Source organism: Stegodyphus dumicola, chromosome 6, assembly GCF_044657685.1.
Source record: "Stegodyphus dumicola isolate Sdum_Otavi_A_Nest chromosome 6, ASM4465768v1".
Classification (NCBI taxonomy): domain Eukaryota; kingdom Metazoa; phylum Arthropoda; class Arachnida; order Araneae; family Eresidae; genus Stegodyphus; species Stegodyphus dumicola.
This window is the reverse complement of record NC_140773.1, coordinates 24,623,773-24,651,395: the sequence shown is the minus strand read 5'-3', so window position 1 is coordinate 24,651,395 and position 27,623 is coordinate 24,623,773. Positions and strand designations below refer to the sequence as shown.

The 27,623-nt window shown below is 35.0% G+C and overlaps 1 protein-coding gene across 1 annotated transcript in view; it reads left to right on the top strand.

Annotated features, from left to right (window-relative positions):
- The window catches only part of sowah (ankyrin repeat domain family member sosondowah), a 231,852-nt gene that overhangs the window by 162,354 nt on the left and 41,875 nt on the right, over positions 1 to 27,623 (top strand). Inside the window, exon 9 of the mRNA XM_085818190.1 lies at positions 10,101 to 10,172. Coding sequence (XP_085674316.1) covers positions 10,101 to 10,172 — 72 coding nt within the window. The remainder of the gene's footprint in view (positions 1 to 10,100; positions 10,173 to 27,623) is intronic.

Below are 27,623 nucleotides of genomic sequence, written 5' to 3'. Positions count from 1 at the left end.
TGAAGGATCACGCAATCACAAGATAGCGATAATAACTCTTTGGCGCTCAAGTCTTTGTAGTGAGTGAAAATGGTAACCAAGCTACATGGGTTTCCTCGAAATGTGCGGGTTCTGAGAAATGTCCCTTTCGACGTCCACTCTTGCGTTGCGGAAGCATATGTGGTAAGGACTTTACAGTTGTGGTGCACCGGAGATTGTATGTGTTAAAAGTCATGGCCGATTTTATATGCCATTATTTCCACTGACAGACATTTTTTTATGTGTCACTGATAAAGTTGTGCCCATTCTTGGATGAATTTTACATTTTTTTTATAAAGTTGCGGTAAGAAGAAAAGGAGCGACTACAATCTAGCCAGCCAGAGAAGCAGAAAGAGTCCTTTCATTTTTTGAGTGGGTTAATAAAATGAGTACCAAGTTCGCTTGGGGATTAAACACCGGGGGTTCTGCGACAAGCTGAACCACTTGCCCAGGGCACGAAAGCAGATTTCGGGACACTGAAGGACGGTGCCGCTAGGGCTGTTGCGGTCATGAGTTTAGTTTATATATATAGTATATACTTTTAGTATTACCGATTGCTATGAAAAAGGAAGATGTGCAGCTAAATCTTATTGCAGCTCCATATAACAAAATTTCAGTGTTCTTCGGTTAACCATGAGTTCTGCGGGATACATACATGCATGTATATATACAACCATACGTACGTACAGACGTCACAAAAAAATTTAGTTCCTTTTTGCAATCCGTTTTGGAAAAAAAGAGAGTCCTTTATTCTTTTTCTATGTACAGACATCACGCATAAAAAATCTTCCGAAAGGATATTTTCGGTGGAATATGATACCGGAAATTTTTCGTGATTACAGTACTTCCTTCACTTCGTGCAAGAACGTAAAAGTAGTAATTTGCGTATACATGGCCTGATGATTTAAAGAAAATTCGTGGAAGGAAGAATATTTCTTAGTTGTTATAGAGCTATAGTTTGTTCTTTTTCAGCAGCATTATGAATTAAATCATTATGAATTAAATGATAGGATAAGAACGGAATGAAATTGCGGATTATGTTTTGCTACGAATGAATAACTTGCCGAAAGTGCCGAAAATCTCCACGACTGATAATACTGTTCACTTTATTTCAAACTTCAACTCTTTTTTCCTTTGCATTCGTTGCGACTTCTACTAAATTCGCTTTCATAAACTAAACAAGTAAGAATATGGAACAGTAAAAATATGACAAAATGAATTTTATTGGCGATCTGCTGTGGAAGGTCTGGACGCCTTCAGCTACAATTGCCTACAGTACCTCTTTTTTCAATGTTGCGACCATAAAATTAAAATGTCCCTTTTCCAATATGTCCGAAGACTGGCTGAAGTAGGGTGAAAAGAGGGTAATCGCAGCTTATCGCTTATTTCTTCCTCTCACGGGTCTCCATAAAATAAGTGTCGACGCAGCTTGCCGTTTTTACGAGGGGGATTCCATAAAATTCCCTAATCCCGGAGTCCGATGGCGGCGCGGTTCCCCCATGCACTTAAAATACATAACCCCAGCGATTTATAATATACTTCCTTTCCTTTTTTCCCCTTTCTGAAGCGAAAAAGTCAACTTTCAATTCTCTGGCGTACACAGGACATGGGTCTGGATATTTTTACTGCTTTGGTAATCTGTTACTGATTCTCTTGACATCAGGCGTTTTACTTCGTTTTTACAGCGTTTCTGCTGTTTTTGGAAGTTGCAAATTAATGTAATCGTAGGTTTTCTTACGCTCTTCGTTTTGTAAATTGTCGTGAAGTGAAATATTTTAGTCATTCGGAATTAGGAAAAAAGAGGCGAAGCAATAATGTATTTCTGTAATACTATATTATTTTTAAAATGCGCTTTTAAATCACGAAGCGGAATTTTCCCTACTGTCATGTCATAAGTTGTGCTTTTTTTGCTTTAAAAATGATTGAATTATGTTGTTCTTATCTTCCGGTTAAGGTTTTTATGCCTTTAGTAAATCTGCTTGCAGTATTTGTAGAATTATCAACAATTTAAAAGTTGTTTAAGTGCGGCTAAGCCTAAGTAGTTATACCATGGCAGTCATGTTTGTTTACATTTGAAACTCAGCAAAATAATGGATTTGTTGCCAATCTAGGGAAACTAATCTTCGCAACAGAAAAGTAACGTCTTCGTTTATTATTGCGAATTAAATCATGCTTAAGCCAATTCTGGAATCTATTCGGGAAAATAAGTGTTTAAGATTTACTTCGTAATTTTTAATATAGATTGTAGAGATATTATGTCAGGAAAAGTGAAAAATGAGCAACGCCTTCGCCGGGAATAAAACCACAGGACCTCTGGAATACGCGGCCAGCGTGCAGACCACTACACCTGTTGTAATAGTTATTAGTCTCCTGTTGTATCACCCATGGCGTTTTGCGCTTTTGGACTTTTAAAAAGAGGATTGCCCAAACGTTAGCCTACAATTCTCATTGGAGTTTGGAAATCTGTTCAAAAGGAATGGAATAAAATAGCTCTTCCGATACTATAAAAGGCTTTATTTTTTGTTGTCTTGGAAATTATGGTGTAGAAAGATAGTGAAAAATGAGAGTTATCAAATAGAGCATTTAAAACACAAAAATTTTAGGTAAAATATTTCTGTAAATACAATGAAAATCGTCTGTATGTGTTTAGATAAGCTTGCAGAAAATTGCTACTGCGTTTAGATGTCTCTGGAAGTACAGTAAGACCCCACTTAACGCTGTTTCGTTTAGCGCTGTTTCGGTTTAGCGCTGTTTCGGTTTAGCGCTGTTTCGGTTTAGCGCTCTTTTATTTCAACCTCGGGATTCCCCGAAATTGCTCGCAGCATGAACTACGGGGATTCCTCGAAATTGTGCGCAGCGGTAGGTTTCCAAATAACATATCCGAAACAGTGTAGTTGTGTTTCTTGTTTGGTGCGGTGAGGTGCTGTACGGAAGCATTTTTATCATTTGAAACATTTGTTGACATTATTGTAAGCATAAATTTACATAATACTATAACGATTAATACAGTGACAAATATTATGATCTTTAATTTTTATCATGGGTGATAATAAAAAACAAGAAAAGAAAGCAACCAGAAAAAGCATTTCACTGGAAACTAAAAAGCAAGTGATTAAAGATTAGATTCTGGTGAGAGTCAATCTCAAATTAGTGCTGCATTGAATTTAGCAACTTCAACAATAAGGACAATTCTTAAGAATAAAGAAAAAATACTGTCATCGGCAACTGCAACTACGTCGAGCTCTGTAGCTAAAATTACCCGTTCTAGAAATAACATTATAGAGGAAATGGAAAAACGATTGTCTGTATGGATTGACGACGAAATTGAACGCAGTATGCCATTAAGCCAATCTATCATAATGCCTTCTTGACAAAAAGGCAGAAAATTGGAAACCCAGAATAGACTGAATGATCTGACTGGCTTAGAATTTTATTTGTTTTTATAAATATATTCGTTTATATTGTTTTTATTTTTGTAAGAAATAAATGTTTGGTTTTATTTTTATTAAAAAAACATTATTAAATTTAATACCTAACCAATTTTCTATCCATCTTCCTCTAACTCCATTATTTACATGTTAAGATAGCCTCGCTTAGCGCTGTTTCGCATTACGCTCTACTTTGATGGAACGTATCCCCCGCGTTAAGCGGGGTCTTACTGTATATTGAAATTTTGATATTTAAGTCTACTTGAATAGGATAGTTTTCCTAATAACATCTGTTTTGATTACTCCTATTTTAAGCTTATTTCTGTGATTTTTGTCAGAAGCGGTTTATTATTCTACTTCACGTTTTCTGAGTGATATTCCGAAATGAAACCAATTAAATATTTCTTATTAAAGAAATCTCCACACCCTTTGTTGGACAAAAACGAGTAATATCATTATATGGTGAGTTAAAGGAAATTTTATTATTAAATGCGTGTAACGAAACGCTAAAAGACATCTAGCAAATATATTTATTTTTTTAAATAATTTTTAATCATTAGGTTAGTCAATGCAAGAAGCTTGAAAAATGTGCAATAGCCTGTCTGGAGTTCGCCCTCCCGCTTGTCAACCGGACATGCTTTCAGTCACACCATGAACAGGGAGAAAATATATTACAAATTCTATTTAAATTACTAGTTTAGGAAAATTTAATTGTTTCGGAATAATTGGAAATTTGGAAATAAATTGTAATTGAGATGCCATTTTCCCAAGTAGCTCATGGCGTAGCAAAGACGTTACTACGACCACTTTGCAACCTCTCGGACCAGTTTGCAACGTCTTTGGTACGACATGTGCTACTTGGGTTAACGAGATTTATATCGGGAAAACAGTTAATATTTAAAAAAAATTAATTATATCAATAGTTTTTTAGTTTGTGATATACTCGTATATGTTACCGTGGAGGACCGAAATTGGAGAATGTCGACTTTCACCGGAGAATATCAACATTCACCAAATACGTCGGTGAAAGACCGAATATTTCACTACATTCTTGTATATTCGGACCCTCACCGGTGTATGTCGACAATCACAGATATGCTCTGGTGAAAATCGAAAAGAGAGGCCATAAAGTGCCATAATACACTCATGTCCATAAATTAAGGATAATTCGGAGTCACGCGGAAATCGAACTCTAAAATAAATATATCACCTGTAAAATCACTACACACATCTTCAAGAATCATATGCAAATTTCAGGAAGTAACCAGATGACACCGATGGTACGTCACAATGACGAGAGTGTAAGAGAGTGATATATAAGGAATACAGGCAAAGATGTAAAATTGTTCTTCTCAGGCGCTTTATAAGCATTTCAGTGCAATAACCGAATAGTTATCACACAAAGGACGTATTTGGATGATTTTTTACGTGGTAGAATTATCGGCCGTCTGGAATGTGGGCGTACGCAACTGGAAGTATCAGACGAACTTGGAACTGCCCAGAGTGTCATCTCAAGGCTTTGGCAATGATTCCAAGATCATAGTAATATGAGTAGACGTTACAGCACAGGTCGCCCCACAGTTACAACGCCGACTGAGGACCGGTATTTGGCAGTTACTGCCAAAGGAAACAGGCGGAGCACAGCCTCAGACCTGTCTCGTCAGCTCTCTTCAGCCACTGGTACGAAAATTTCAAGGCAGACGGTGTACGGCAGATTGGTCTATATGCTCGTAGACCTGTCATGCCAGATGCGTTCCACTTACTGCAACTCATTGTCGCCTGCGGTTAGCCTGGAGTAGAGAGCACGCATTGTGGACACCGCAACAGTGTGGGCTTGTGTGATGTTTTCCGACGAGTCCAGGTTTAGCTTTCAGTCTGATTCTCGCCGGACTTTCATATGGAGAGCTCCAGGTACCCGTTGCCACCAAGAAAACATCCTTGAACGAAACCGTTACGGTGGTGCAGGAGTGCTCATTTGGAGTGGAACTATTCTGGGTTCCAGAACTGACCTGCATGTTCAAATTGGAACCATGACAAGCCAAATCTATCGGGACGTCATTCTGGAACAACATGTACGTTTGTTTCGGGGCGCCATGGGCGCACAATTTGTGTTTATGGATGACAACGCCCGTCCTCACCGTGCAAACATCGTAAGCGAATACCTTCAATCGGAGGATATCACCCGTATGGTCTGGCCAGCATTCTCACCGGACTTGAATCCAGTAGAGCACGTGTGGGACATGCTTGGCCGACGAGTTGCATTCCGTCAACCTTCTCCTACATGTCTACCGGAACTTCGGAGAGCATTGCTTTTTGAGTGGTGTAATATTCCCCAAGATCAGATCGATAATTTGATACTCAGCATGCCTAGGTGTTGTACGGACTATATTGCATCGTCTGGGAGACATACAATGTATTAACAATCATGCTAACCATGTAATATTGCTTTTTTGTAAATATTTTTTTTTTTTTTTTTTTTTTTTTGTAATTTTCTCCAGGGAGAAAAAATCGCTAATTTTTTTAATAGTATCAAACATATAGCTTCTTTTTTTTGCTCTTAACCTTTTGTTTAATAAATAAGCTTTACAAATAAGTCAAATTTGTTTTGCTTCTAACACTTTCTTTACCTGATTTTGCATTATCCTTAATTTATGGACACGAGTGTAGTTTAAGTTGTTGCAATAAATAAGATTTGAATCAGTAAGTTTTTTATTACTGTTATTTTATTTTCTCATTTAGAACGTACTGTATAATTAAGTAAGTTTTTAACTTCTATTATTTTTCTTTCTCATTTTGAATGTATTGTGTGTTTTAGGTTCTCATGTTCTTAAGTTCGAATTTCAAGTCTCAAGTGCGTTTAATCGCGACTGAATTACGGAGAAGAAAATATAATATTGTTATATGTTCAACATTCACCATTAGTACATGGTGAATGTCGACATTGACCGGCGTAAGTCAGAAATAAGAGTATTTGGAAAATATTTCGGATATACACCAAGAGACTGTGTGAATGTTGACATTCACCGGTGAAAGTCGACATTCTCCAGATTTCGGTGTTTCACCGTAACATATAAATGAATTATTTTAAAAAAATCCACTTTACTCCCGGAAAAAAATCAACTTATCATTTGTATCTTAACGTTTTTGTTAGTGGTCATAAATTAAGTAAATTGGTAACTATACTAAGTAATTATTTAATTTTAAGTTTTTTTTTTTTTTTTTTTTTTTTTTTTTAAGTCCAAAAGGGCAATTTGCCCTGAAGGACTGTTAATTCCGTTTTGGTATTTTGCGTTGAAAGCTATGGTGAATCACTTTTCAAATTGTTGGCCACCAATTATTATCACCCTGTATTATATTTAAAGAAATTAAATAATGAATCTTGCATAAATGTATTATGTTTCTCGCATTGGGGTAAAACAGCGGTACCTAGAGCCGTCAAAATTTGAATAACGTAATCTTCCATAGAAAATAGGCATGTGAAAGCCATAATTTGAATTTGAAATGTGTTGTATTATCGATTTCAGATTTTGTAACACTTCAACGAATTTTTGATTTAAAAAAAAAAAAAAAAAAAAAAAAAAAAAAAACTAAACGATTTCAAAGCGAGCAATGCCAACACTGTAAAAAAAATATATCTTCAGCGCACGAGACTGTGTATCGGAAATTCTAAAGTTCATTTTAAAATTAATGTGCTCATTTTAAAATTAATGTGCGACATTGCTGTTGAACTGAATTTTATAGTTTGAGTACGTAGAACATGATATTTAGTAAATAAAGGTAACACACAAAACGTTAAAAACGCCTCTTAAGACGTAATTTAAAATCTGAAAACTTTCAGAATTTTTTTTTTATTTTCGTAATTTCCTTTTTTATTTTTTATATATTTTTGCTGTATTTAATCTTACCGTGAGAATCTTGGACTATCTGTTCTGAGATTTACATTGCATTTTATGTTTTACCCTCATTATTCAATATAGAAGAAAGTCATATTCTAGGTACGGAATTCTTTTTTATTGTGAGTAATCGTTGAATAGTGACGCCAGAGCATCAGTTAATTTTTTTTTAAAAAACCGTTCAGGAAGTCTGCAGTTGGCAACAGTACGAACCCCGATAAATAAACCGTAAATTCTTTTAAGGAAGTTAAGCTTTAACAGCTGTTTTCTGAAGTGAACTTGAAGGAAACGGGCAATTTATGTGGATATAAAATCTCCCCAGACATGCACATTAACGTTATATTGCCATTATAGCCCCCCTTGCGTTACTGATACGACCGCTCGTTCTCTAAAATTACTTTTGCATAGGCCCGAATTATCGCTAAGTGCTCTCTGTTTGTGCAGTTGTGCTTTCGGGCTGCGACTTTGTAAATACGTTTTCTACATTTCATGGATTTTTTGCAGATTCTTTTTTCTGTCTCTTCATTAGTATTTGTATAACGTTTCGATGTCTCCAGGTCTTGAATGAATGCTTTATTTAAGTGGATCATGGATATCGTTTGGAAGTTTCAATGCTTTTATAATGCTAAAGGTCTATTGCTTTCATTTCAGAGATTAGAGTGTATTAAGAATTTCTTTATTTCATTCGCTTCTTGCAAACGACAGGCTCTGATTTATTGTCAGACAAGTTAAGTAAGTCACAACAACACGTATATGAGTAGAGAGATCCGTATTTTGTCAAGTTGATTGTTTTTCTTGAGAGATTAGGTGTATTAAAGGTCTCAAAGACAACAAAAGCCCGGGAAGCCCATAATGTTTTTAAAAAGGGCCTTCTATAAAACTACTGAAAGCTGAATAAATCGTTCCGTATTCGGAGCGTACCCGAACGGGCTTTAAGTAAGGCATGCTCGTGATTTCCTCATGTGTAACAGGAGTATGAGCCAGTCTCTTCTTCCTCTTCTTTGGTAAATAATTTTCACATGCCTTGTCCTAATTAATTAACCCACCACTTAATCTGCTGAAAAATACGAAGCTATCATTTCTAAAAGATTTCTGAAATGAAAGTAATTTTTTTCAAGGAAATAATTAGAATTTTTAAGGAAAATTTATGTTTAGGATGGGTTACAGCCGAAAACATTGCGGACGAAAACGTCGCGGAGAAAAAAACGCAAGGCGAAAACGTCGTGCTACAAAACATCGTGGGAGAAAACATCGCAAAGAGAAAACATCGCAGTTCTAAAACATCGTGGTACAAAACATCGTCGTCGAAAATAAAGCGGTTAAAAAAACTTCGCATTTTAAAAACATCGCCGTCGAAAATATCGTGGTTAAAAAATAAAGTATCTACAAATCATCACATGACGATAACATCGCAGACATGCTTTTTTCAGGCATGCTTTAATAGTATAAATGGATATTCCCATAATGATTTGTGAGCGCAAGATGGAAAGAAGGATAATTTTTACTTTCATATTTTTTATTATAGCTAATAAATTTTTGCTGAGAAAATAAGAAGGAAACTTAAGCATAGAAAATTAATGCAACTTATAGCACTTAATACAATTTTAAACCGACATAGTTAACTAACAAAAGCCGTTAATAAATCATTTTTTATAAAGTTTTTACTGGTAATTTTTCAGGAAAAGTATAATCTGTAAGTTCCATTTAATTTTCTATGCCTTCTTACTTTTTCAGCAAAAATTTATTAGTCCAAAGGGATTTGAATCCCGAAGGACTATTAGTTTCGTTTTGGCATTTTTCGTCGGACGGATAAATGTCGGTTCACTTTTCAAACTGTTGCCATAAAATGTTAGAGTCCTGCATTATATTTGAAGAAATTAAATAATGAAAAATCTGCATAAATGTATGTATATTTCTCGTATTGTGATAAAACAACGGTACATAGAGTCATCGAATTTTGAATAACGTAATCCTCCAACGAATATGAGCATGTGGAAGACCCAATTTGAAATTTGAAATTTGTTTTATGATCGATTTCCTATTTTTTAAAACTTTGACGAATTTTTGATTAACAAACTCAAGGATTTCAAAGCGAGCAATGGCAACGTTGTGCAGAAAAAACATTTTTATCTCCAGCGCGTGAGTCTCTGTATCGGAAATTCTAAAGATATGCTCGTTTTAAAACTATTTTGCGATATTGCTGTTGCACTGGATCTTATGGTTTAAGTGCGAGGAACATGATATTTAATAAAGAAAGGTAACACACAAAATGTTAAAAAACGCCCCTTTGGACGTAATTTAAAATCTGAAACATTTCAGATTTTTTTTTTTTTTTAGTTATTATAAAAATGTGAAAGTAAAAATTATCCTTCTTTACATCTTGCGCTCACAAATCATTATGGAAATATCCATTTACAGTTATTAAAACTTGAAAAAAGCATGTCTACGATATTATTGTCATGCGATAATTTGTAGATACCTTATTTTTTACCACGATGTTTTTAAACTGCGAAGTTTTTGAACCGCTTTATTTTCGACGTCGATGTTTTGTACCGCGATGTTTTAGGACTGCGACGTTTTCTCTTTGCGATGTTTTCTCCCACGATGTTTTGTAGGTCGACGTTTTTGCCTTTTGGTAGTAATCTTCATCTAGCGTACTTTTTGGAATTACAGTTTACAATTTGGAATACAAAATTAGTACTTTTTGGAAATGAGAAATCTCTGATTTGAATTACTGCTAATGAATTTTTTGGGGTTTCAGAAGCGGATCCGAGCCTGAGAGACTACAGCGGAAAGAGGCCACTCAGTTACCTGGCAAAGAATCAAGCTGAGCGTAAGGATATTCCATCTTCAATAGATGATTCAAAGGGGTGTTCTCGCTTTTTTAATCGCTCCATGCACTATTCTCTTGCACGGAAAGAACGCTCGCACAACTTTTTCTGCTCCATGCGTTTAAGTTCTACTAGTAATGATGAGTTTGTTTGCATTCTATAACTGAAAGAACTATCTATGCTTTCTGGTCTATGAGTAATATTTCTCATTTAATATCTAATATATTTCCTTTTCAGTGTTTTCTATGCTTTTTACAATAGTCATGCTATACAGTCAAAAGTCGTTAATCCGGACTCGTCGGGACTTCGGCGATTCCGGATTATCGATTTTTCCGGATTATAGATCATCAGTTTAAATCTCGTAAGATGGCATGCAGAAATTCCAAAATTAAAAATATGAAACCGTAATTTATGAAATAAAGAACAATTATGATCTAAAGGGTATCAAAATTTACAAAAAAAAAAAAAAAAAAGCTTAATATTTATTTGTTTATATTATTAAACATTTCTTTCAATGTAAGTTGTTTATGTTGCTTCATTTTATGTGATAATACTTTCTCTTTAATTCTATAAACAGACGTAATTTCTTGTTCAGTTACAAAGTTCCGCTGTTCAAGTCTCGTTAATTGCTGTGCCGAGAATACCGACTAACTTGTCAATCGAAATTTTTTCGTTTTCACTAACCTCTCTGTCACATTCTTCATGTCTTTATCCATTTTTTGCAGCAATTCCACTTTTTGTTTGTTGGACATCGAAACATACTTTCATTTTGTAGATCCTTTGAAAGTTCCAGCATCGGAAATTCTATTTGACATAATCGAAAGTTCAAGTTTACTTTTATAAAATTGCTCTTACAGTCTGCAAAAAATAATAAGCGGGATCCAATTCGAAGATTAAGGAACAACGCAATCATTAACATTAAGTGAAATAGATAATTAGATAATTTTAGCTTACACCGTCCGTTATACATTAAACGCGCAGGCGAAAACGTATTCTGCACTTGCGCACACGCATATGCGCTATAGTCAAGGTCTTACGCGCACGCGTAAAACGCCTGTGCGTATGTGCCAACGTGGCGCATGCGCAGAAGGTTTTTAGCTTTGAAGTCCGGGTTATAGATCATTCCGGATTATGGGTGTCCGAATTAACGACTTTTGACTGTATATCATTTCTTAGAAAACATAGTTAAATATGTGCGTTCGCATTTTGCATTATCTGAGCTGAAATATTAATAAATAATACGTGCATGAACTGTTATTAACAAGGTGTTACTGAATATTTAGCATGCAAGTTTTCCTAAATTGCTTAGTCTTTGTTTAGCATTCTCTGCCTTTGCTTCTGCATGTATTGTGTATTTCCTTGTCATACAGTATTTTTCGAATTCTTAAATTAAAAATTACTGTGAATTATTTTAAGTCATTTATGAATTTGTATTAGACTGTTATAAAAATTTATGAATTCTATTTTATTTATGAATGTATATTTCATATTTCCTATGATTCTCTTTGCAGATTAATACAAATTATATTTGTGTTGAATTTTAATGTTATTTTGTGTTATTAGTAAATGAATTCATATAATGTTGACTACTTTTATATAAACAGTAATAATTTATATTGGCATTTTGTGTTAAAAATCTTAATATTTTGCATATGTACACAGGTCTTTTTATGATGTTTACGTAAGGCTATAAGTAGATGAAATCAGAATACATTGTTTGTAGACAGGCTGGTCATAAAAAAACACTTGCCGGATAAAGGAATCCCTAGCGGCCTATTCGCTCACTTAATCGAAATGAAATTTCAGATATTGTTGTTGAAAAGTATGCGTTCGGGATTTTGATGGTTTAAAACAATAGAGCTCTCGCGATTATGGTGGCAGTGAAAAAATTTCGAAATTTTGGAATGGCCGAAATTTTTTTTCATGCGCAAATTGATCAGCACATTGAGAAACCATGAATGGAGTTGGAATGATACACGACTGAGGAAAATTGCCAGCTAAAACTTTTGCAAAGAGGAGCACTGTATAGAACTATTAACTCTTTCGCATCAAAGTCGCCCGTAACGCCCGTTCATTCAGGCAACGGCAAACCACCCCAACGCCTCGTTTATTTTCTACCTAGTGCTTTCCCCCTCCACGTTAGTGTATGGCTCATTGGTTTCGCGAGTTGTTAAGAGATATGTCAATCATTCTTTTGAAGCAACTAAAGGAGACATACGGAAAGCTATTAACGTTCGCAGGTGCAATCCGGCTCTAAGGTGAAACTGCACACAATGGATGAAACCGCTGAAAAACCCCCAAGAGAGAAACAGTCATTTCACTTAAGTAGGTGATTGTTAAAGCTGTAGCTATCTACCATGCAGGGGGAAAGGAAAACTATTCCAAGACAAATTCGTAAACACGGGCGTTTTCGATGTTTGCTGAAAACAGATTTGGTCGTCTCTCGATGCGAAAGAGTTAAAAGAGAAGATAAGAGATGGAGGGAGGAATTTTTATTGGAATTACAAGTTTTCACCATGCCCACCTTCGCAGACAATAATGCTCTGCATGCGGGAGACCCTTAACAACAATAACGAATGAACAAGGAATTTATATAATTTCATGCGTTATGTCATCTTCCAGTTCTGACACTTTCAGTTCAGTTCTGACAGATTTGTTTTATGACCACACTATAGTTAAACTAGCATTCATAGTATGCAGGACAAATGCCAGAATCTGTACATCTGTTGTGGCTGCACCACATGGCATTATTTAGGGCAAAAGATTTAGAATTTAATGAAGCACTGAGCAACAAAATATAGTACTGGCATTGGAGAGTAGAATTTAGGATAGCTAAATTTTAGAATTTAGGAAATCATCAGGCAGCAGATAAATGGAGGCAATGTATATGATTAGAACCAAAGAATTTTAAAAGCATCTGAAATTGTTTACTGTGGAAGAATATATATTTCAAAGCTTCAAATGTTAAAAACAAGTCAGCTAACAACTTTTAAAAGCTTTAGGTGCTGCTAAACTCTTTGGTTATGATAATTTATAATTATAATAATTAATAATTTTTGATGATTATTAATATTTCTTAATAGTAATAATGACATTTTTCACTTTCTTTATAATGGCGAAGAAAAATGGAAGTAATGTTGTACCTATATGCTTTATTTTAAAACATGCTAATTACAATACATAATGAGCCTAATAACAATACAGAATGAAATAAAATTCAGTATTTAATCTTCTTTGGCTGTCAAAATCAGCTGCAGCATTTGACACTCATGAGAATAAGTTTTTCTTTATTTAACACAACCATTCACCACTTTCATATGCAAACATGCTCTGTGCAATATAAATAAAAGCCAGTTTTCCTTAAAAAGTGTTTCATAAAAACATTCACTTTCCTAGCCAGATAGTCCTGGTATCATTTGCCTTCACCAATCAAGGGAAAATATGTGATGTTTTGATGAGGTTGCTAGATTACCTTACCTCAGCACTGTGTTCAAAACTGCTTATCTTTTGCTGTCAAATGAGCTTAATAGTGATTTTAGGAGGTTTCCCTCTACATAAAATTAAGAGTCCTAGAGTTTTGTTAAGATGTAGGACATTTTTAGGGCATATTGTTAAGAAATTTTTAAACGGAAAAACTGGTTAAGAAGAAAAGTTTTTTTTTTTTTTTTTTTTTTTTAAAGCAATAGAATAGTTATTGGTACATCCATAGTTTTCTGGACATTTAAATAAGCAATAATGTGCTTTGCATTGGTAAATAACAGATGTTAGTAACCAATTTAAAAACTACCAAGAACATTTAAAGAGGCAATTTATAGTTTTTCAGAATAGATTCAGTATTCAGCTGATATGTGCTGCTTTTAGTGCACATTAATGTACTTGTACTGATTCATTTACCATGAGATCAGTTAACTGATGTAGCCAGTACACTACTATCTGGATTGTATCAGATATATGTGCAATATGCGGCAAGAAATTAATACAGCTTTGGATTAGAAGATAGCATGGGATATTAGGATGAGGATGTTGAAATAAATAAAATAGCATTAAATTTAGTGAATAGTAAATAAAAAACCATTAGATAGTTTTGATCTAGTCGTAAGTGAAAAATCATTAGAATTAAAAAAATCTGATGTATACACCACATGACTTCCTTGTACGGAATATTAAATTATACGCATTTGTTTCTTGCATTTCTTTTAAACTTATTGGATTTAATTAAATCTACTTCGACGACAGCGCATAAACCACAATAGAATAAAGGCATTCTTTAAAATTCACTCTATTTGTTTAACATAGCGACACTCTGGCACTAGGTTCACTTAACAGTATTATATTTCCTTCATATTAAAAATCAGAATGCACAAAAAGTATATCATTTAAAGAATTATCTAATCGTTGCCACATGTTCTTTTCAAATACTATAATAAAGCTAGAACAATGTAAAAAAGAAATTAAGCAAACAAACAAACAAAACAAAAACAAAACAAAACAAAAACAAAAAAAAAAAAAAAAAACCAGTTTTTCACAAACGATTGAGTATTTCTCATTCAATTAATTCAGTTTTCACTTCGCGACAAGACAAAAATACATAAAAGCTCAAAATATCTATATTAAAAATTACTAATTATTAAAAATTAAGTAAATTTTAAACACTTATTTCCTGGAAAAAATTCCAGAAAGGATTAAGCATTATTTAATTCGCAATAATAAATGAAGTAGTTATTTTTGTTGTTGCGAAGCTTAGTCTCTCTAGATTGGCAACAAATCTACAATTCTGCTGTTTCAAATGTAAACAAATATGTCCGCCATGTTATTTAAAACTTAACCGCACTTAAACAGCTTTTAAATTGTTGTTAATTGTACAAATATTGCTTCCAGAATTACGAAAGGCATAAAAACCTTAACCGGAAGATAAGAACAACATAATTCAATCATTTTCAAAGCAAAAAATGTACAATTTACAAACATATAAGAGTAAAGAACACTGCGCCGAGTAACAGAGTGGATATATATATAAATATAGTATTTATATACGTTTGGTGAGGCTGATTGAAACCAAAATACGAGGTGCACATCTACATGTTATAGCAGTCCTATTTACAAAATTTCAACTTTCTGAGGCTACTCGTTTTTGAGTTATGCGAGATGCGTACGTACGTTCGTACGCACGTACGTACATACGTTCGTACAGACGCCACGAAAAATTCTCTTCAGAATTAATTTTAAAGCAGTTTTATAATTTTTTTTTGGAAGAAACGAGTCTTTTATTCTGTCCTTACATAAAAATATCACGCAAAAACATCGTCAAATTGCATTCGATAGCGGTCAAAATGGATATTTTCGTTGGAATATGCTGCCGGAAACTTTTCGCGATTACAATACTTCCTTTTTACTTCGTACAAGGAAGTAAAAAAGGGCAAAATAAATTTAAAAAAAAAAATTGAAGAAATCATGCAAAATATTACTTTTTACATTTTTCAAATATCTGTTTTATTAGTGTTTATATTTCCTACCTCCTTAATGTAGATAAAGTTTTTACTTTCTGGTCAGTTGCACAGCTTTATTGTTCTGGAAATTGAAAGTATTTCTCTCATAAAGCCAAAATTTTTTAAATTACAATCTTCTTATTTCAGATTTTTTAAAACAGTCTCTGATTTCGTTATTACTCATTTAATAGACATCCAGACTTGCCAACTCTCCCGATTTAGGCGGGAGACTCCCGATTTTCGACCGCTGTCCCGCCAACCCGATTTACAATATATTTCTCCCGACTTTTTCTTATTCTTAAAATTTCTCACGATTTTTATGGAACTTGGCTTAATACTTTGTTATGTGAACAAAAAAAGTGATTTTGGACGTCCGAAGCAAATGAATTTTCTCTAGATTATATCTAAAACAAAACCTTGCAAATTAGATAACTTCTGCTTTGTGAGTGAGAGCATATACGTATCCAGAAACGTCCTTCTCCAGTTCTCCAATGGGCATCGTGCTCCACTGCGTGTCATCTGGCATATATTAGCCAATGAGGACAAAGCAAGCTGTTATTTGGATGTTCTTTAGTTATTTCGGTCATTTTGTCCTGAGTTGTGTGAGTACACGTGCCTTTGGGAAACAGTTTTAGAAATTATCATCTTTTGTTATGTCTGCGAGAAAATTGAAATACTCGTTTACGTTTCAAAAATCGTGCACAGTTGACTTTCCTTCAATTATTTCCTCAAGGAAATGTAATAAATTTGCGATGTGTACCGCCTGTCGTTGCGATTTTTCGATTTCGCATGGTGGAAGGGCGGATGGTCTCAAACATGTGCGTACACAAAAACACAAGGGCAACATGAGCTGTTTTGAAAAAAAAAAAAAAAAAAAAAATTTTCTTCGGAAACAAAAAATCAAAAAGTTATTAATGCAGAATGTCTGTTCTCTGCCTTTTTACTGGAGCACAACCTGCCACTGAATGCATCGCATCACGCTGCAGTTTTATTTAGAAAAATGTTTCCTGATAGTGAAATCGCTAAGAAATACTTAAGTGCAAGAACCAAAAGAGGTGCAATTGTTAAAGAAATGGATTTGAAAAATAAATCTTAAGTTATTGATCGCATTAAAACAGCTCAGTTCTGCCTCTTTACGGATGGAAGCAATAATACCGATTCAAAACTGTATCCAATTGTTGTTTCTTTTTTTAATCCAGAGTCTTCAGAAATTGAGTGCAGTTTACTTTCTGTCCCCACTTTGGAAGGACATTTGACAGGCTTTAATATAGCACAGCTAATTATTAAAACTTTAAAAGAAAATGCAGTCCCTCTGGATAATTGCTTAGCACTAGGTGCCGATAATGCACCAGTATTGGTAGGCTTGAAGACTGGTGTTGCAGGTATCTTCAGAAAGAAAAATTCAGATTTGCAGATTATGAGGTGCACCTGTCACCTCTTAAATTTAGCAGCTGAAAAAGGAGTAGCTTCTTTACCAATAAATGTGGATGAACACATTGTTGATATTTATTATAATCTTGAAAGGAGTTCTAAAAAGGAGGAAAAATTGAAACAGGTCCAACAGCTGCATAATAGCAGTTTACAATTAGAAAACTTGGATGAAGTTATAAAATCAGCTAGGATTGACACCCAGTGGAGTTTAATTGGAAAACTGAAAGATGCTGATGGAATTTTAAAATATAGAGAACTGTCTAGAATTATGTTGGCCATCTTGACAGTTCCCCATAGTAATGCAGAGTGTGAGAGGAATTTCAGTGTTGTTGCGAAAACGAGGACTAAATTTAGATCTAATATTAGTGATGACACATAAGAAAACTTTTATTAGTGAAAGCAGGCCTACGTGGCAATTGCTATGAACAAAATTATGAAGTTTCTTTCTTAAAGAAAGCAAAATCTGCCACTGTTTATACCATTTGTACAAAAACTGATTAAAAATTTTTTTTTTTTTTTTTTTTTTTTGTTTTTTTTTTTTTTTGTTTTTGTTTTCTTAAACGATGCAAGTAATAAAAATGTTTTTTACGTGTAAGGAATTTTTGTGTTGCTTGCATTTAAGAATTAGTTACTATTTAAAGTTAATTCATTATTGAAAACTATATTTTCCTCATTTAAAAAGTCTTTTTAACATTGTGAAAAATCTCCCGATTTCTTAAAAAAATCTCCTGATTTTTGAGTGTCATAGGTTGGCAAGTATGGACATCTTATTATTCGTAATATAATTCACAGTATTGTGATCTTCAAACAAATGTTCCCCTCATAAAGAAAAAAAAAATATTTTTAGCTTTAACCGTTATTCTTGATCTTAAATCTTTAAACTCTTAAATTCTTAATCTTGATCCTAAATCCTGAAAATTCACACATTATTTCCATTTAAGGTAAGCATGGCCATAAGTTATGCTCCAACAGATTTTGAGAGATGAGTTTTTAATTAAGTTTTTGTGGTATCATGTACTTAATTATGACTTCAGTGCTCAAAACATTGTAGTTTCTAACTTAGCGCCTGAATGTACGCTGATTGTTTTCACATAATATTCCATTATTTGCCGTTAATATGCTTTTTTAAATCGCTAGTGTATTATTGTTTTATCTATAATTAAAAAAATTGAGGCAAAAAACTGCATTGGAATTAGGAGTTTATAAATGGTTGATTGAAAAAAAAAAAAAAAAAAAAAAAAAAAGACAGCATCAGCATCAGAGCAAAACCAAATCACAAGTTATTTTTTTAACAAAATGATTTTTTGTTGAAATATACTATTAATCCTTGCAGAAATATACTATTAATACAGTAATTTTGAAAAAGAAGTAATACCATTTCAGTTTGTAGCAAGTTGCTACTAGTTTGCTCTGTGTTAGTTTTGATTGAAAAATATGCGAGTGTTGCACAATAAGAAATGTGAGAAGTTTAAAATACGCCTTATCATCATCTTAGTGCAGAACATAGGAGAATTTTCTATTTCTTGTTTTGCAAGTAGTATCTATCGGAAGTTACTAAAGAATTAAGGCGTTTGATTGACTATCTCTATAAAAAGTATTTAAAACATCCCCCCTTATTTTAATTCACAGCTTGTTTTCTGAAGTTCTTATTTATTGCTATTAAACACTTATATACGACGAGCTATAATCCATACTAGTTATAATTAACTCTATGTTACCCAAATTTAAAGATGTTAAAGATCGAGCATAAATAAAATATTTAGAAATTGAAATTTTGAAGCTGTTTTCCTGTAAATATGTAATGGTTGATTATTTACATATTTATTTAAAAAATTTTGAGATTTACTGGTTTTAAATATCATTTCTTTTGGATCATTATGGATTTGGTTCTAAATTTCTTCCTTATTGTCTGTAACTATATATATACATAAAGAGAGAGCTTTTCATTATGAATAAAAGTATGAAAGTCTGATGGACAAGGTATAATATGATTCTCAATAAAATGCATGTTTAGGTAACAGTATTTTTTTTCTATCTATAGGTAACGGTATTTTTCAAACGCATTCTTATTACCAACTTAACCTCAACCCTCTTCTCTTCCCCTTGGTTAGGTTATCTGAATATGACAAAGCACACTAGTTATATCTGCTGAGAAGATGATTGCTTGTCATGCCTGTTTAGGTAACCTTATTGCCAACTTACACCTCAACCCCTTGTCTTCCCCTTGGTTAAGTTATCTGAACGTGACAAAGCACACTAGGGATAATCTGCTGAGATTATGGATGCCTGTTTTAGGTAACCCTATTGAAAACCTCAACCCCTTCTCTTTCCCTTGGTTAGGTTATCTGAATATGACAAAGCACACTAGGGATATCTGCTGAGAGGATGGATGCCTTTTGTGCTTGTTTTAGGTAACCTTAATGCCAACTTAAACCTCAACCTCTTCTCTTCCCCTTGGTTAGGTTATCTGAATATGGCAAAGCACACTAGGGATATCTGTTGAGAGGATGGATACCTTTCGTGCCTGTTTAGGTAACCATACATTTTAAACGCGTTCTTATTGCCAGCTTACCCCTCAGACCCCCTCTCTTTCCCTAGGTTAGATTATTTCAGTATGACAAAGCACAGTTGGGATATCTGCCTGAGAGGATGGATGCCTTTCGCGGAAGACTTTCTAGGAAGAAGTGGCTTGTACTCACTTTCCAACTTTTCACATGGGTAAAAACTAACCAGGAAACCAATCCGCTCGCCTGGGATCGAACCCAGGTCGTACCACGCTGGGAAACTATTTTAGATATTTCTTTATCGAAAGAGTTCATTTATGACAAGTGGTTGAAAACGAAAACAGGGCCGGCACTAGTCATTTTGCCACTCGGAACAATCTCTGCAGGTCTTAGTTTTTGGGGCATGTTGCTTTCTAATAGGGAGACCGGAAAGTAATGTCGTTTCTGCGCATGTCGACAACAACATGCTAAGGGCAGAAGTGGATGCAAATCCATGTCAAACACTTTTAACCAACCTTGGTCGACCATCCAAAAACATTTAAAGCAGAATGGAAAAATAAGTAAAGCAGGTGTTTAAGTCCCCCATAATCTGTCCAAAAAGAACAAAGCCAACCTATCCATCACATGCAACATATTGCTTCAACGGCACCACACAGAACCTTTTTTTGATCGTTTCATTAGTGGAGACCAAAAAATAAGTCCTATATGATAATCCAAAACTGAAAAGGCAGTTGTTTTAATAGGGGTTACAAAGGGTTTACATCCCGAAAAGGCGCTTCTGGATGTTTGATGGAGTATTCGCGGAATTGTTCATTTTGAATTGCTGAAACCTGAAAAAACTGTTAATGTAGACCTTTATTATGAACAATTGGATCTAGTGAACCAATCTTTAATCGAAAAATATCTGACGATTGTCAACGGAAAAGGCGTCATTCTGCAACACGACAATGCAAGACCGCACTGTGCAAGACGAACACTGGAAAAATATAATGAATTGGTGTGAGAGGTACTGCCTCACCCACTATATTCGCCCGATATAGCATCCTCGAATTTCCATTTATTCCGATCCCTACAACATTTTCTTAATGGCAAAATTTTGAAAATTTGGATGGTGTCCAAAATGTCCTCTCGAGATATTTTACTCAAAAAAGAAATTGATTTTTATCGGTTCGGGATTGAAAACTGTGATATTCTTTTTTTCTCCGTGCTTAACATAAACATGACAATTTCCATTTGAACGTCCTTAACGAAGACAATCCTTTTTTTTTTTTTTTTTTTTCATACGTTCAATGTTACGTAGCTAACCAGCCAACTATTGTATTGAAAAAGAAATGCCTTATCTGTTTGGGTAGTAAATGCTTTGTGATCTTATCTCTCTGGGTAGTAAATGATTGTGACGGCGTGCAATTTACTCTTCTCAAAGGACCTGCTCATCATGCAGGCAATCCTGTGCAACACAGATGAATTAAATAATTTCGAATCTTGCTTGTTCTGTGCGATTCTGTCAATCAACGGTTGAGATCTGTTGTAAAATACCTGCTTTAAACTGGATTGTTAGCTGCTTTTAGGTTAGGTATAGCGGAATCATATCTATGCATTTTTCAGATTCTTTTTGTAATTTGAAATATACTACAAACAAGAGACAGTTATTGGTTCCTTGCTGGAAACAATCAGTCGCTTAATGCGTGGATAATGATTCTAATATCGGAGGAAGTAAAAGTATATTTTGTAAATTGTGCTTTAGTGCTAATTTCGAATATAAGGGTGATGTTGTTTTTCATGTTTCTAATGAAAGGATGCCCAGTTAATGTTAGCATAATATAAACTCGTACTGCTGTAATTTCTGACATTCGAAAGACTATTTATTATCTCAGAATCATCCATCTTGCAAGTAGACCTTTGTCTATATTATGCATACAGAGAGAAAAATGTTTAAATGATATTCCGCTCCAAAACAGGCATAAATATTAAAGTGATTCAATCTCTAAAGTGACTCTCATTTTAGCAACCTGCAAATGTGTTCTTTAAAAGTGTAAAACAGAGTTCTACATTTCTATCAGAAAGAAAAAAAAAAAAAAGAAAAAAAAAAAAAAAAACTAAACTTTAGATTCAATCTGAAACGTCTGTTTAAGCCACTCTCCGATGCAAGCTTTTCGGTCCTCGCGGCGACTCCATCCGTCTGCTCAGTTTCTTTTCTCCTCTTCCTTTACCTTAATACCAAAGAATTGGAAGAAATTCGACAATTTCTTCCAACCTGATCCGGTGTTATACAGGGCCTTAAACGGCAGGTCGACAGCGAGGCTTTTTCCTTAGAGCTCACACCTTTAGACGAGAGACTTTTAGAGGACTGATTCCATCGTCGGTGATGGCCTCTTTAGAAAGAAGAGAATCATCGGAGAGTGTCGGGCGGCCGGAGAGCACCATCCATCACTACTCTGACAGCTGCTCGGGGCGGTAGTTTGCATGTGAATTGGATCTTGGAAGAGCCTTCCATCCCAAGTATTCCATCCACTTCCAGGAGAATGGAGAATTTGAGACATACGACCGTTTCTTTTCTTATACACCCACCCCTGTCTTTTATTTATTCATTCTACCTGCAAGCCCCCTTATTTTTTTCCTCATTTCTTCTCTCACAGGGATGGGATCCAGATTCTATCCTCCTTTCTTTTTTATTCTCTATATACCCTCCGTGGAATCTGTAAGTGGAGTGAGAAGGATGGGTACTACGACATGCCGGTTGGGTAATGGATTGGATCTGGGATTTCCAAATAGTAGCTAACTACGTGTTTAATCATTCCTTTTTTGCTGATAGAATAAGATCAGCATTCTGGAAATAAGAGAATTCGAAGATTGTGTTTACCGAGAAAGCTTTTTGAGTAAAACGTTTAATCGGTGAAAGCGAAATCCACGAATTTGTTTTAGTTCATCTCATTGCGAGGATATTTTTCCCTTTTCTAATTACGTTGAAAATTTTTGTGATTTAGAATTCGTTGCTTTTTATATTCTTCAGCCGCATTTTTCTTGCCCTGTATTTTCATCAATCTAATGAGGCACGTCGAGCAAATTGCTGCAGGAGATAGCAGCTTTTTATCGAAACATTTCTGCAGTCTGTTATTTCCAAAAAAAAAAAAAAAAAAAAAAAAAAAAAAAAATTATTTTACTTAGGACAGTTATTTTCATCACTTAGCTGTTTAGGCTGATATCAATTCAAAATATTACAATAGCTTTATGAGAATTATTCATACAATTATTTTGGATACATATAAGTCTCTGGTAACAAATCACGCCTGCTGTTGGAACTAAAAGTGTCTTGTACAAAAAGATATTGTCATACGTTCTTGCGCAGTCATAATTCCTTCTTTCTGTTTTCTATTCTTCCTTGTGTGCAGTCTATCAAAATTAGAATGGAGCTAAGTATCAAAATTAGAATGGAACCCTTGTGGGTTTAATCCTAGTATCCGGTGCACACGGGATTTGCCTACTTTTGGCGACTTTTATGATAAGCAGTAAAAACGGTACATATACGATGAGTAGTAAACGGGTCATTCAAAGAATATATATAATTATACATAGTATATACTATGTATATAGTGATAGTATATAGTGTATAGTAAGCACATAGACGTTCTTTGAGTCATTATTGGTGTTGGCGATAATTTTCAAAATCAGACGTTCTTTGAGTCATTTTTGGTGTTGGCGATAATTTTCAAAACCGCGCCAAGGCTGCACCGTATACTAGGATTTTACCCCCTTGTGAACTTTACTTAGCTGAATGATCCAAGTCAGTCTTTTGCTAAGACTTAATCACAAATAGCCTAGCAGGTTTAACCGTGAATACTTTACATGGTTACGATATTTACTTGAAAATAGTTTTTGAGTGCTTTTTTTTTGTTCTATACTTAAATAGGATCTTATAATTTTGTATTTGATAAACGAAATTGCAGAAATGAATTTAATTATCATATTATTTGCGATAATTACCATGTAACATAAACCATACAAGTAATTTCTGTATCTATCTGTTTATCTCTTTACATAGATGTTTATGTATGTATGTATCCTGCATAACTACTGCTAATTATAAAAGCCAAATCTAGCAGACCTATATCTATTTAAGCCTGCACCTACTATACTGGTACGCCTGAAAACAAATAGATAACAATATATCCCTAACAGTGTTCTTGAACCTCAGCTAAGAGTTACTGTTATTTCAAGGAAATTTTAAACAAAGTGTGAAGGAACACTGTGATTCTCTTTTCAGAGCTGCTGCAAGACAGAATCTGTATTTTTGTTTCTTAGAATTTATCCTAAAATATAAGAAGGATTGGATATTTGAGGGATCTTATTTTCGAGTAAATGCAGTATTTGTATCTACGTGCAGAAATTATATATCGCGTAAAAAATCATTCGTTAATTTCAGAATACCTTATATTTCATATTATTTAGAAAGATTTACATATATTTAGACAATGCAGTAATATACTGCAGTTTTATATAGTGATTCCAATATCTTTAATATTCCTCATGGCATTTTTTTAACTATGAAAATAAGCAATAGTGAATTCCAAATACAGGAATGCTTGTTAAGTGGGAGCGGAGAATCAGTGCCTTCAGTTTCGAACTTGCATTTTATATTTCCGGCCAACAAATCGGTCACTAGACTTTGTCGACGTTTCTACAACGTCATATTTTGTAGACACTAACTTGTTACGTCCAACCCAGTGGATGAATTACACTCATGTCCATAAATTAAGGATAATGCAAAATCAGGCAAAGGAAGAGTTAGAAGCAAAACAAATTTGACTTATTTGTAAAGCTTATTTATTAAACAAAAGTTAAAGAGCAAAAAAAGATGCTATATGTTTGATATTATTAAAAAAAAATTAGCGATTTTTTCTCCATGGAGCAAATTACAAAAAACACCTATTTACAAAAAACCAATATTACATGGTTGATATGATTGTTAATACATTGTATGTCTCCCAGACGATGCAATACAGTTTGTACAACGCCTAGGTATCCTGAGTATCAAATTATCGATCTGATCTTGGGGGATATTACACCACTCCAAAAGCAATGCTCTCCGAAGTTCCGGTAGACATGTAGGAGGAGATTGACGGGCTGCAACTCGTCTGCCAAGCATGTCCCGCACGTGCTCTACTGGATTCAAGTCCGGTGAGAATGCTGGCCAGTCCATACGGGTGATATCCTCCGATTGAAGGCATTCGCTTACGATGTTTGCACAGTGAGGACGGGCGTTGTCATCCATAAATAGAAATTGTGCGCCCATGGCGCTCCGAAACAAACGTACATGTTGTTCCAGAATGACGTCCCGATAGATTTGGCTTGTCATGGTTCCAATTTGAACATGCAGGTCAGTTCTGGAACCCAGAATAATTTCACCCCAAACGAGCACTCCTGCACCACCGTAACGGTGTCATTCAGTGATGTTTTCTTGATGGTAACGGGTACCTGGAGCTCTCCATATGAAAGTCCGGCGAGAATCAAAACTATGAATGCTAAATCAATCAATGAAATGAAATCAATGAATCAATGAAAGCTAAACCTGGACTCGTCGGAAAACATCACACAAGCCCACACTGTTGCGGTGTCCACAATGCGTGCTATCTACTCCAGGCTAACCGCAGGCGACAGTGAGTTGCAGTAAGTGGAACGCATCTGACAGGTCTACGAGCATATAGGCCAATCTGTCCTAAGCGTCTGTACACGGTCTGCCTTGAAATTGTCGTACCAGTGGCTGAAGAGAGCTGACGAGAAGGTCTGAGGCTGTGCTCCGCCTGTTTCTTTTGGCATTAACTGCCAAATACCGATCCTCATTCGGCGTTGTAACTCTGGGGCGACCTGTGCTGTAACGTCTCCTCACATTACCATCATCTTGGAATCGTTGCCAAAGCCTGGAGATGACACTCTGGGCAATTCCAAGTTCGTCTGATACTTCCAGTTGGGTGCGCCCACATTCCATACGGCCGATAATTCTACCTCGTAAAAGATCATCTAAATGCGTGCTTTATGCCGTAAATATTCGGTTATTGCACTGAAATGCTTATAAAGCGCCGGCGAACAATTTTACTTCTTTGCCTGTATTCCTTATATATCACTCTCTTACACTCTTACCAGATGATTACTCCCTTACCAGATGACACCGTACCATCGCTGTCGTCTTGTTACTTCCTGAAATTTGCATATGATTCTTGAAAATGTGTGTAGTGATTTTACAGGTGATATATTTATTTTAGAGTTCGATTTTCGCGCGACTCTGAATTTATGGACTTAATTTATGGACATGAGTGTAATAAAGCCAGTGTACATTGCTAGTCCCATTAAGAATTGAATTTTCCTTATGTGACGGACGGAACTAATGCTATAACTTATGCCCCCGCCCCCAACTGCTAAATTAAATACAGATCGAAAATTGCTTCAGAAATTCTTTATGAGAGACATTTAATTCTTCCATGAATTGCTGAAATCAATTTCTGAAGAAAGTTTAGAATATGATTGAATCTAAAATCAAGTATAAAAAAATTCTCCCATTCTGTTCTGTAAGTGCAGGGTATCAATTATGAATTTTTGTTCAAGATTTTCGAAGTAACAAATCTGAGATTTTAAACTAGCTTGTCTTCTGGGATAGTCTGGTGATTGCGATAGATTACCGTGGAAGATGCGAAACCTGAGCAAGAGAAATTACAGTATTAGAAATAAAATAAGACAAACAATTAAACGTAGAGAGGTTTATTAAAAATTGAACAACAATAAAATGAAATATTTTGTGTATGGGAGAAATTGAGCAAATTGTTGTGGTGGAGCGCTTCATCGAATAATAAGCAAAACTAGCTAAATCTCCATTAGTCTTTTCTCGAACATCCGGTCGGGGCGATAGGTCTACACTTGAAGTTATTGCAGATTTAATTGCTAAAACCCCAAATACTGTTAGACTTGACGACTCAGTCGTCAAGTCTAACTGCATAATGGAAGCATCTCATATTATAAATGGCCATCATTTGCAAAAAGTGGAAGACTTTGTCTTCTTCGATGAAAGCAGTGATCGATGGTCTGAAATACGTCGCTATGGGTAAAATCACTGCAAGAATTATTAATGCCCTTCCATTCTTCCGTATTTATGACTTCTGAGTGTAAATTTATTAACGTGGTCGCCATCGCGGAAACACGAAAGTAGCTAAATTTATACAGCAGTCAAACTTATGATTGCGAAGAGCGGATTATCGGGTCTTATCTAAAAAGAAGTTAAAGTTAAGTTTGTTTAAATGCTGGAAAAATAGTCACCATAAAACAAAGCATCTTCTAAAAATTTTAAAAGGAAAGAGAGATGGTGTGGTGTATTTAATGATGGCAAAGCACACTAGGGCTATCTGCCTAAGGGGAGGGATGCCTTCGTGGAGGACTTTCTAAGGGAAACTGGCTCGTATACACGTTACACATGGGGAAAACCACGAAAACGCCCATGCAGCCAGCCCGTTCGCGGGATTCAAACCTCGGACCGAACTACCAGTGTTCAGCGACTTTACCGCTCGGCCGCTGGTGGGCCAGGAAAGAGAGAAAAATTTTTGATGCTGCTTGTAAGCTATATTTATAATAGCTTCATCATTTCAAATAATGCTTATTCTTATGTTAATCTTTTTTTTTTTTTTTTTTCCTCAATGGCAGGCCTTTAACGGATTTCGGCTTTCTCACTACTAAGGCCCGAAGTGGCCGTCACTTTATTATGGAGGCATCTAATAGGTGGACCACCTTTGCCTCCTGTGAAAGGACAGACATTTACAACCATGCATTCGCCGGGATTCGAACCCGGGGCCTTTGCTATCCCAATTGGCTCCCTAACCACTATGCCGTCTGGGCGGTCGTACGTAATATACTTTTGTCTTAAGTACTGATTTCATTTCAGTAACCAGATGAACTTATTCTTTTGATTAAGTAGCTTCAAAATGTAGGCAAATTGTTGGTAGTTTTTTTCCTTTAATTAGCGTATTAGTTATTCCTATTTCCCGGGTCTTTT